This window comes from Megascapheus bottae, chromosome 11, assembly GCF_031878675.1.
Source record: "Megascapheus bottae isolate mThoBot1 chromosome 11, mThoBot2.hap1, whole genome shotgun sequence".
Taxonomy (NCBI): domain Eukaryota; kingdom Metazoa; phylum Chordata; class Mammalia; order Rodentia; family Geomyidae; genus Megascapheus; species Megascapheus bottae.
Genome location: NC_143519.1, coordinates 44338624 through 44351443, shown reverse-complemented (window position 1 = coordinate 44351443; position 12820 = coordinate 44338624). Strand labels below are relative to the sequence as shown.

Below are 12820 nucleotides of genomic sequence, written 5' to 3'. Positions count from 1 at the left end.
TTTGGCCTAGTGGTAGAGTGCTTGCCTAGCATGCATGAAGACATGGGTTCGATTCCTCAGTACCACATACATAGAAAAAGCCAAAAGTGGGTCTGTGCTCAGGCCCTGAGCTCAAGCCCAGGACTGGCGGAAAAAAAATGCCTGGAAAAGAACTTACATTGTTAAAGTATTAGTGTCTTAAAACTTTCAAATACAAAACTGTTTTCAGGTTTTTGTTTTTTTCCCACTGGAACCATAGCATTCTCTCAAAATACAGATAAAGACTGGAAGTGTGGCTCCAGTAAAAGAGTACTAGCTGAACAAGTAATTCCAGCAAGTATCAGATCTTGAATTCAATATCAGTATTGAAAAACAACAACTTCCCTCTTTATCTTAAGTACTACAAATATATGATTCATTTTTTTCTCCCATAACACTGCCTAACTTCTACCAAAGACATGCCACCTTCAGCAAATATAAAAGTTTCATCCTACCAGTGCACTTAGTGGTTTGGGAGGATGTCTAGAACTTTTATCTTGTTTCTTTCATCTTTTGGACAATGTATTGCATTTTCAGAGAATTAAATGTAGGTAAATACTCAGCAAATCGCACAATAACTTAAAGACAAGTGACGATAAAACTGCACTGCCTGGGAGTTTCTTATCAACCGAGAACATAATACATGTGTGGGAATTATAATTTTCTGTTTTACATTTTATTTATTCCATTAATGAATTAAATAACCAATTAGTGAATTTATTGTGCTTGGCCACAGACATGTGAATAAATCAGTGAATAATACAGGCTTTCTGTAACTTGATGTTTACAAACCGGTAAATTTGTAGCTTTGATTCACGACAGAACCTACACTAAAAAAGTCACCTCACTCCTTAACAATAATTGTTAAGAAATTATAAAATTATAAAATTATAAAATTAGATTGAAGTGTTAACTCAATCTAAAAAGTTTTGAAACTTTAGCAATTTACTTACTGATGCTTGCATCCTTTTCAATTTTCTCATATAATTTTTCCACCACAGCTACTAACAGCTGCTCTAAGATTCAACTGTTTCTGTTCCCAAAGTTCCAGTTTGTTCCAGCTCACTAAATATGAATATAATCTTCATTGGCAAAGTGGACTTCAGTCTGTCCTTAGTCTAGTATGGCAACTTTCAGAAACTTCATTTTGGTAGCATCTTATATTATTTTACAACTGTCCAGTGTAAATACATGTAGAGGTGGGATGTTAAATGTATAATTATTAGTATACGTGTCAACAGCCACCTCCAAGCTTGCTTTCAAATTAACCAATGTACAGCAAGCATCCTATTGTTCATGAATGTATCTGGTTTCCATAGAAACAAAATAAACAAAGAACAGAAGTAGCTTCTGCTTATGGATCATCCAATGTCACCCAACAAATTAGATTTTAAGAGTAAGCTGTTTCCAAATATATTTCATGATAAAGCTGTATATTAGTCATATACTTTTTACCTCTGATCTTGGAGAATGTAAGATAAGTATGTATGTATGTAATTTATATATACTACATGTGGATATGAATGTAATGAAGTAGACAACATATTTAACAACTATATATATATATCTATAAATGATAATCTATCGGTTTAATCAATTTCACAAATTTAAGACTGGTAACCATCTTATAATTATCTCCGGATCATTAGTAATCACTTTTAAATTATCATTTACCATATATATGGTAAATGAGTATAAAATAAAATAATTTTTACTGAGATAAAATCCAGACCATAAAGTTTGTCCTATAGAGTACAATTTAGTAGTTCTTAATATATGCAAAGCTGTACAACCATCACTACAGCAAATTTTTGAGGTTTGATTAACTTAAAAAGAATCTTTTAGGAGGGCGGGATGACTCAGGCCTGTAATCCTACCTACTTAGGAGGCTGAGATCTGAGGATCCTGGTTCCAAGGCAGCCTGGGCACTACAGACAATGAGATTCTTATCTCCAAATAATCACTAGGAAAGAGGAAGTGGGACTGTGGCTCAAGGGATAGGGCAATAGCCTGGAGCTGAAGAGCTCAGGGACAGTGCCTAAGACCAGAGTTCAAGCCCCATGATGCAAAAAAAAAAAAAATCTTTTATTAATCTTCACTACTAGTTTCTTTCACTTAGCATGTTTTCCAGACTTATCCACATTGAAGTACATACTGAAGTACTGCCTACCAGTTCGCGGCTAAGTAATATTCTATTGCATAGATAAATGCAATATGTAGACATTTGAAAACCATCTACTTTATCTATTATGAATTCTACTGAAAAAGTTTGCATGGACATATATTATTTCTCTTGGGAATGGCCCATATAGTAATTATTTATTTGAGGAATTTGCAGACATGTTTTCCAAACTGGATTTACATGTTCACTCCTACTATTAGTATGCAAAGGTTCAAACCTTTCCACATCTTTCCAATTTTCCATTTATCCTTTTTTTTTTTTTGAGGGGCAAGAGGGTGGCCACAGGGCAGATTTCCCAATCTGAAACTAGTATATAAGACTTTTTATGTCTAAAAGGGGTCATGAATAGCACTAGAACTTGAAAAATATATTTTTTTCATGAAATGCTGTTACAAAGTAGCACGATATATATAATCATACAGCAAGAGGAAAAAAAACTCCAGCAGAAAAGAGACTAATGGTTATATTCTAATCTTTTCAAAACTTCTAAAAAAGAGGAAATTAACATAGAACTATTTTGTGTCAGGCAAACCTACAAATCAGTGTTTTGAATATAAAATTTATGATTGATGCTCTGGCCCATTATTCTGGGTCACAAAGATATGGGTTATTATTGCAGTACTTTAGTTACCTCAACCCTAAAGTTTATTAAATGTTTACAACCTGGTAAGCAAGCTATTAAAGTTTTATGCATGTATTCCAAATTTGTAACTTTTTAAATTGAAAAGTATTTGTATCTTGGCTGGGAGCATGGCCTAGGGATAGAGTGCTTACCTAGCATGCAGGAAGCCCTAGGTTCGTTTCCTTGGTACCACATACACAGAAAAAGCCAGAAGTGGCGCTGTGACTCAAAGTGCTACCCTTGAGCAAAAAGTGTCCAAGGACAATGCCTAGGCCCTGAGTTAAAGCCCTAAGGCTGGCAAAAAAAAAAAAAAAAGTATTTGTATCTCATATTTTTGTGTAGTTGTGCTTCTGATTTCTAGTTAAACTAACAGACCTTTCATCTCCATGAGTTAGCAATAAGTTAGCAATACCATTAGGTAAAAGCAAATCTTAAATTAATCTTGTAGAATTTTTAAAAAATGGTATAAAAAGCAAAAAATACCTTAGCTTTTTCTTTTTCTGGTTTTGGTTTTCTCTAGACCTAAGGTTTAAATTGTCAACACGACAATTCTCAGTCAAGTGTCCAACCAAAGAGACTGCTTTTCATGAAAACTTAACAGGTTATCTACAAAAATGAGGTAGGTTTCAAGGTTGGGAACTCAGTTACCTAAGAAGTGTTTTATTTACTCTGAAGTTCTAAAGATTTGAATGGGAAGAAATTTTTTTTAAAAAAACTCTTTTTACAATTATTCATCTATGGCTTTGAACAGTTTCATTCTATATATTTATATAAGGTGAGGATTGATTATACTTCATAGTAGCCTTGAAAATCTACAGCTTCAAAGTCTCAATAGCAATGAAACCAGACTACTTATCCACCAGAGGGAACAGACAAGTTTGGTGTTCCATAAGAGTTTCATCTCCAAAGAACTGTCATCATCTGATCTATCTGGCAGTTTCATGGAAACCTCCAGTCACATGGCTTGTCTTTATTTAACCTGACTCAGAGCTCTTCTTATTGTCAACAATACAGGGCAGTTGGTTAACATCATAGTTGCCTGTAGAGGCAATAATGAATTTGAAAGCTAGAAAGCCCACCAAAAACCATGAAAGGAATAAAATAACTACAGAATAAGACAGCTACAGGCAGCTTTGAACAGCTCCAACATTCTCAAGGCAAAGTGCAGAATAAACCAAGTTTCATTTTGGTATCATAGGCCTGCTTATTCAAGTGTTGTATCAAGTGTTGTATACTAATGTCCATCTCTTCACACTGAATGAAAATTTCTTCAGAACAAATAATATTCTGGCAATGTAAATAAATAATATGAATCTGGTTGAAATCTGATCTTTTCACTAATTCATTAACTATTTTTAGGGATTAAGGCCAGAAGAAATTATTTTGAATCTTACAGACTTAGCTTTGAATCTCAAATAAGTCTTAAGACTTATTAAAACTAAATGAAATTCATATAATAAAGGGCTTGATTCAACATTAAGGGTTCAAATGGTAAACGCGATAAATTTTATTACCTCTGCTTATACATCTCCAAATACTTTAAAATCAAATAAAGTTCATATTCCCTCAGATCCCAAACTTGCTGCTGCTTCTGTTATTTTTATTATAGAAAACTGTTTATTTTTCCTAAATATTTTTTATCTCAATCTAAAGTAAGATTAGCCCCCACAACTCAAGCAATCTCAAGGTTGTAGACTTCAGCTCCTTGTCTTATTTTCCTTGCTCTAAATCATTTATGAGCCAGGTACAACACAACTAGCAACCAGTCTATAGTCAAGAATCTAATGGATAGCCTACAATTTAAGAAGAGTGAGGGAAGGATAGGTAGAGGAAGAATGGGTGAGAATACTGAAAGGGGTAACATTGATAAAGGTATATTGTATTCATAAACTGCTTTGTTAAGTGGCAACTCTTTTGAACAACTACTCAAAGGATTGATGATGATGATGATGATGATGATGATAATAAACAAGAGCCAATTCCAGATAATTTTCTCTGCTCCTTTTTGCCTTTTTTGAAGCCTTTTCCAGTAAAGGTTTTGTTGGTCTAGGCTTTCCCCTAGCTTTTTTGTTTTTGAGACTGGGGTTTACTATGTAGCCTAGATGGTCCAAATTCATTTTGTTTCATTTGCAAAATAAGGACAGGTATACTTCTTACATGGAATTGCTGAAAAAATTAAATATCATAAATTTCTTAGTAAAATGTCTGTAACACAAAAAGTATGAAGCTTCCTTTCCTCTGAATTATCATTTAGTCTTTGTTTTCTCATCCACCATATTAAAATACCAACCATAAAAGATAGTTGTGAGAATTATGCTCACTTACTGCCTACCATACTGCGTCCATTAATATACACTCATTATCCCTGTCCTTTCAGGGTTAAGGGAAATTAAGTCAATGCAACCACAAAACTACACTTTGAAAGCCCTGGGTTGAAAAAAAACTGTATCAGCTTTCCAGGAATTGTGTATTTGGAGAGAGGCTTGTAAGAGATGGGGAGAAAAAGAAGATAAAATTTTATTATTTTATAATGTAGGCAGTCATTTAATTGCACAATTAAGTCATAATATCACGACTCAAAATGATTTATAATCATCATTAAGAAGCAAGGTTAAACTTGGTTTAAAAACATTTGAGGAGCAGTACATTGTTTATGGAAAAAGAAAACAACTTAATGGTAACAAAATAAACACAAAAGGAATTAGTGAGGCACTTTAGAAACAACTTCACAGCAGTCTCATTATTTTGTTATCTTACAGCACCAAAAATCATTCTGAACTTGTGTTCAGAATGAACTGGAGTTCTTACTAATTAACTGGAACTCATTATTGTGAAGTTTAATTAAACGTTAAAATTTTCATTCTTATAAAAAAATAGACAAGTGTGCTAGACATAGAAAATAAACATTTCAATTTCCTTACCTGTTGTGTTCCATCTGCACTTACAATAGGAGCAGACAGAAGAGAAATATCACTACTTAAAATCTGAGTTGTATCCAATAATGGTGGATGTTCTGCCATTATCAATACGACATAAATACCAGATAACCCTTCAACTCTGCAAAACAAAAATATGTAGTCATTTGTGTATGTACTTTTAAAATGTTAAAATACAGTATATTCAGTATTTATTGCATTATTTAACAAATGGTTCTTTTTATTTTAAAATTTATATTGTTAAAGTGTTGTACAGAGGAGTTACGGTTTTATAAATCAGCTGATGAGTACATTTCTTTTGGGACTATGAGAAAGAGTTATCAAAAGAAAACCATAGTACTTTGTGGACTACTTGTTTTTATTTAAAGAAATAAGATTTCTTACAACCTAACCAACTGCTTGAAGTAGTTGTAAAGTAAGATATATTACAGGTAATACTGATAACAGAAGCATCTCTTAATATTCATGGTAAAACTTTAGATAATATTTCTCTAATTACCACCATTTAATCTGCATCTTGGAGCAGACACTAAAATATAGTTATTTCATTAAAAAAAAAAACCTCAACCACTAACTTTTCTCTTTGATAGGCTTCTTCATCACCTTAATTGCCTTAAAGTACTCACTACTCATGAAGAATTATGATTTATAACTTATTTTCTAGACAGCAAGAGACTATTATCACTAAATAATCAGCAAAAAGCTGAGTCGAAGCCAGGCATGGTGTCTCATGCCTATAATTCTAGCTTCTCAGGAGGCTGAGATCTGAGAATCAGTGTTCAAGGCTAGCAGGGGCACAAAAGGACCTGACTTTTATCTCCAATTAATCTCTAGAAAATGGGAAGTGGGGCCTGACTCAAGCGTAGGGTACTAGCCTTGAGCTGAAGAGCTCAGGGACAACACCCAGGCTGAGTTCAAGCCCCATGACTCACCAAAAAAAAAAAAAAAAAAAGGTAACCCACTGGGCTTGCCTAGCATGCACGATGACCCGGGTTCAATTCCTTGGTACCACATACATAGAAAAAGCTGGACGTGGTGTGTGGCTCAAGTGACAGAGTGCTAGCCTTGAGAAAAGCCCAAGGACAGTGCTCAGGCCCTGAGTTCAAGCCCCACGACTAGTAAGCAAAAAAAGGAAAAATTGTAAGCCACTGACTGAAGGTATTTGTAACATGAAATTAACAAATAGTTCAGAACACAACTACAAATTTATTTTTAACTTTTCTTTTCTTTTTTGGTACTGGGGATCGAACCAAGGACATTGCACTTGCTAGGCTAGTGCCTTTGCCACAAAGCTACATCCTAGCCCTACAAATTGACCTTTTAATAAACACAAATGACAAGAGGCTTGAATAGGTTCTTCACTAAAATAGAAATTCAAGAGGCTAATACAATTTGAAAAGATTATCAAATCCATTAATGAATAGACAAATAAAAACCTACAATGATAGTTATGTACTTATTAGGCATCTGAGTAATAAAAATGAAAAAAGACATCCATCGAGTGGTAGTGAGCTTTATAATTAATGAATTCATATGGAGTAGGAATGAAAACGCATAAAATCTCTACCAAAGTTGAACAAGGTATATACTTTACCACCTAGTTGAGATCCAGCTATGAGAATCCTAGTGTTTATAGGTGTGTGTAATATTAAAATCAATATTAAAAAAACAAGTGCAGGTATAAAAAATTCACAGCAGCAGGATTTGTTCTTAGTCCAAAACCATAAACAATCTACATAGTACATTCAAAAATCAACTGATTTACTCAAGGGCCTATATATAGTAATGAATTAATGGTGCAGGAATATTAATAAATCCATGAATACAATGTGAGTGAAAACATACAGAAGAATATATATTTCAGAGATTTATATAAAGTTCAAAAACAGATAAAACTAATTTATGTTGTTAACAGTGAGGACAGTGGTTGCCTTTGAGAAGAGAGAACAGGCATAGGGAATGATCTGGATATGACAGCAAAAACAACAAAACCAAAGATCAGACAAATGAGACAACATCAAACTTAGAAATTCTGACACATAAGATGACACATCATGTGAATGAAAAGGTAGGCTTTAGATGAAGATAAAAACATTTGCAAACTGTCTTTTTGTGCAGGCTACTCTAATAAACTACTACATTGTGGGTAGTTGCCATGGGTGCAACAGCAAGATTGTGGCAGAAAGGCTTGTTTCTTGGCTTCCACATTGTATTCTCATATGAGAAAGAGAGGAACCTTTGGTATCTCTTCTAAGAACGTTAGTTACATCATGACCTCATCTTAAGCTAGATTATCGCCCCAAAATCCCACCCACCTAATAACATCACATTGAGGATTAGGCCTTCAACAAATGAATCTAGGGAGTACACATTCAATTCATAACACTCCACTCCTGCCCCATCCACCAATATTGTATGTCATTTTCATTTAAGCTCAATAACTCCCAGTATCTTAACTTACTCTCAAGTTCTAAAGTCCTAAACCTCATCTGCATTAGATGTGGGTGAGACTATGATTCATCCTGATTTATTTCCTTTCCAGCTTTGAATTTGTGAAACTAGGTAGCAAAATATAATGGTGGGACAAGCATAGGCTAGACATTCACATTCCAAACTATGCTAGAGGAATATACTAAAGTCTCTTATGTAAATAAGATGCTTTTGGGAAATGGCAGAGAAATGAGTTAAATGGACTAAATAAACATGTATCAAATACTTACCAGGTACCTACTATTCTTTCTCCCCCCCCCCCCCAGTTTTTTTGAGACTGAATCTTACTGTGCAGCTCTGGAGGCCTCAAGCTCCATAGCCTCTTGCTTCAGCAAGAGATCAGATGCATGGTTTTGATGCTGATCCTCAAAACTTCATCATCTCATTTGCTGGTTTTGCTCAAGGTTGGCAGTCTTATCACTTAGACTACACTTCTACTTCTGGCCTTTTGTTGGCTAACTGAAGAAAAGAGTCTCAGGGACTTCTCTGAGTGGGTTGGCTTGGAACCGCAATCCTCAGATCTCACACTCCTGAATAGCTAGGATTACAGGTATGAATCACCAATACCCTGCTGTGATCAAAACAGCTTGGTACTGGCACAAGAACAGGCCTGAAGACCAAAGGAATAGAACTGAAGACCCAGATATTAAACCACAGACCTATGGCCACCTAATCTTTGACAAGGGAGCCAAAAAAATAGAATGGAAGAAAGATAGCCTCTTCAACAAGTGGTGCTGGCAGAACTGGTTAAGCACATGCAGAAAACTAAAGTTGGATCCTTCTTTGTCATCCTGTACTAGAATTAACTCCAAATGGATCAAAGACCTGGAGGTAAAAGCCGACACTCTGAAAACTTTACAAGAAGGAATAGGAGATACACTAGACCTCCTTGGCATAGGTTGAAATTTTCCTAATAAGGACCAAGAATCACAACAAATCAGAGAAAGGCTGGGTAAGTGGGACTGCATTAAACTGCAGAGCTTTTGTATGGCAAAGGACATATCTAGTAAACTAATTAGGAAGCCTACAGAGTGGGAGAAGATCTGCACCAACCATACAACAAAGGCCTCATATCTAAAATATATCAACAGCTCAAAAAACTGAATCACTCCAAAACTACTTCTCCAAAGTAACAACCATCCCATTAAAATATGGGCCAAAGACTTAAAGAGAGTCTTCTCTGAAGAAGAAACAAAAATGGCCTATAGACACATGAAGAAATGCTCAACATCTCTGGTCATAAAAGAAATGCAAATCAAAACAACTCACTCCAGTTAGAATAGCCAGGATCAAGAAAACTAGTAACAACAGATGCTGGAGGGGATGTGGCCAGGAGGGATCACTACTACACTGTTGGTGGGAGTGCAAACTCGTTCAACCACTATGGAAAGCAGTATGGAAGTTCCTCAAAAGACTAAACATAGAGCTCCCCTATTACCCAGCAATTCCACTACTTGGCATTTACCCAATCATCCAGAAACAAAGACATACTAAATCCACCAGCACAACAATTTCATTGCAGCACTATTTACCATAGCAAAGATATGGAACCAACCTAGATGTCCCTCAGTTGATGAGTAGATCAACAAGATGTGGTATTTGTACACAATGGAATTCTATGCAGCTGTCAGAAAGAATGACATTGCCCCACTTGTTAAGAAATGGAAAGACTTAGAAAAGATCATATTAAGTGAAGTAAGCCAGACTCAAAGGAACTTAGGCTCAATGGTTTCCCTCATTTGTCATAATCAGTAGAAACCTTGGGCTCTCCTAGCAGAGATTTGCAATAGAGCAAAACCTTGATACAAAAGGCCATATAGTATGACGCTAAACGAAAGGATCTCTAGGATATAGAAACATAAGCCATATAATGAACAATTGTTGTTCTTAAGGTACTATGTTATCTCTCATCTCTTTTGCTGTCCCTTGGTTAGCTCTTATTGTTACAGTATCTCACTTAGTTACCTGATATATCAGATATATTTGTATTTGGTTATTTGAAATTGGATAGGGAATGGGGAAAACAAGATGAGGGGTGGGGATGGGGGAAGGGAAATGGGGACCAAGACATGTGAAAGGGTATCAATGTATGGGAATTAATGCACCATCTATCTGGCAAGTATCATGTAACCCTTCTATTAATTACAATAAAAAACATATGAAAAAAATTTAAAAAAAAGAAAAAAATAATGTAACTGACTTTATCTAGAAGTGGGTATGTTTGAAGTGCACAACATTTTGACACATAAAAACATACATGTGAAACCATTACCATAATGTCAGTATAGTGAATTTTTTCCCTTTAATTTCAGTCTTTACAATTTCTCTGACTGATGCTGAATGTGTTTTCATGGGCTTACTGGTATAGCTTTTTTTTAACCATATCATTTTTTAAATAACTGTTTGGTTCTTTTTACCCATTGTATTGCTAGGCTATTTCTTTTTTTGCCAATCATGGGGCTTGAACTCAGGGCCTGGGAACTGCCCTTGGACACTTTTTGCTCACAGTTAACACTCTACCACTCGAGCCACAGCTCCACTTCTGGCTTTTTCTAAGTGTGTGGTACTGAGGAATCGAACCCAGGGCTTCATGCATGCTATGCAAGCACTCTACCACTAAGCTATGCTCCCAGCCCCTGCTAGGCTATTTCTTAACAATGGTTTTGAGAGGCCTTTTTATCTCCTGGATACTGGCCTTTCATTAAAAAAAAAAGGGGGTGATTTAAAAACATTTTCTACTAGGCTGCTACTTCTTTTTTTCATTCTACTGCTGATGTCTTTTGAAGAGCAAATGTTTATAAAATTATGTTCTATTTAGCAGTTCATTTACACCCAAGGCTTTTGGAGTTGTAAGAAATTCTGCCTAAGCTAAAACATAAAATTTTTCTGTTATGATTTCAAGGCATTTAATAGCTTGGGCTTTCCAGTCTATTTTATTCATTTTAAAAAAAAAGTAGTAAGACTGTCACTGGGTACCAGTAGCTCATGCCTAGTATCCTACCTACTCAGGAGGCTGAGATCTGAGAATCAAGATTCAAATCCAGCTGAATCAGGAAAGTCACTAAGATTCTTACCTCCAATTAAGCACCAAGAAAGCTGGAAGTAGAGCTTGTCTCAAATGGCAGATTGCTAGCCTTTAGACCTCATCTCAAAAAAAAAAAGAAGCCCCTAGGATGAGTTCAAACATCCCTCCCCACAAATTTGCCACCACAATGGCATACCTATTTTTCTCTTTAGTTATATCATGTACTTTGTAGCTCTTTCATTAAATGCATAAAAATTTAGGATTATATGTTCACTTAATGAATGTATCTCTTTTTTTATTTATTTTATTTTTGCCAGTTTTGGGCTTGGCCTCAGGGCCTGAGCACTGTCCTTGGCGTTCTCAAGGCTAGTGCTCTACCACTTGAGCCACAGCACCACTTTTGGCTTTTCTATGTATGTGGTACCAAGGAATCAAATCCAGATCTTTGTGCATGCTAGGCAAGCAATCTACCACTAGGCGAAACTCCCAGCCATGAATGAATCTCTTTATTCTTAAATAGCCCTGTATTACTAATGTTCTTTGATCTGTAATCTAAGTTCTGATCTAATGTAGTGATTCCAGCTTTCTTTCAGATAGTGTTACCATTCCATCTTCCTGTTCTTAACTTATATGTATCTTTATACTTAAACTGGATTTCTTATAGATGTGAGACTTGGATTCTAATGTTTAAAAATCTAGTCTAATAATCTAATTACAGTGTTTAAACCATTTATAAGTAATGTGATAAGTAGCACTTGTGGCTAGTCTTGGTGTCTAGCCAATGTATTCTTCATCCCTTTCCCCTTGCTTTATTATATCATCTAATCTGTCATATTTATTTATATAATTCTGTGTTGTGACATGAGTGTATATGTATTTTACTAGACTTCTTTCCAAGTTGTGTTATACAATTTCAGGTGTAAGTACTAAAACCTCCCAATAAAAATGCAACTTCTACCATCGGGCTTTTTCCATAGTTATACATTTTACATTCACATATGTTACAAACTCCATATATTGTGATTTTTATGTTAAAACATCAATCATCTTGAAAACATCTAAAGAGAATATCTGATATATTTACCCATGTAGGTATCATACCTGGTACTTTTGTTTACATAGGTACAGGTTTCTATGTGCTTTAACTTCCCATTTGTTTGATTAGATTTAATGTCTCCTTTAAAGAGAAATGAAGATGACAAATCCTTTCAGCCTTTCTGTTTCAAGTCTTTTATTTTGTTTTCAAAAGATAGCTTCATTGAGTACAAGGATGTAAGCAGTTATTTTTCTTAGTATTTTAAAGATACTGCTCCACTATCTTTTAATTAAATTGTTTGTGAGAAATCTGGTTGTCATTCATGTCTTTGTTGTTTTGATTTGGTTGCTCTTAATTATTTTTTATAACTGACTTAATTACGATATTCTTCATGAAGTTTTACTCATCTTTTCTTGTGTTTCTTGAATGATTTCTAATCTGAAAAAAAATTTGAGCCATTATTTTCATGAGAACTTTTTCCAGCTCATCTTTTTGCTTTTTCTCTTCTTTC

At 34.9% G+C, this 12820-nt stretch overlaps 1 protein-coding gene across 5 annotated transcripts in view; it reads right to left on the bottom strand.

The window, feature by feature from the left end:
- Fndc3a (fibronectin type III domain containing 3A) overlaps window positions 1–12820 on the bottom strand; it is a 100274-nt gene that overhangs the window by 72292 nt on the left and 15162 nt on the right. For 3 of the 5 annotated variants that reach the window (XM_090342150.1, XM_090342149.1, XM_090342151.1), the window contains one exon: window positions 5744–5879. In XM_090342150.1, coding sequence (XP_090198276.1) covers window positions 5744–5842 — 99 coding nt within the window. In that variant the 5' untranslated portion in view covers window positions 5843–5879. Of the gene's footprint in view, window positions 1–971; window positions 1280–5743; window positions 5880–12820 lie in introns of those variants that run through there. The other 2 variants (XM_090342154.1, XM_090342155.1) reach the window with 2 other exon arrangements.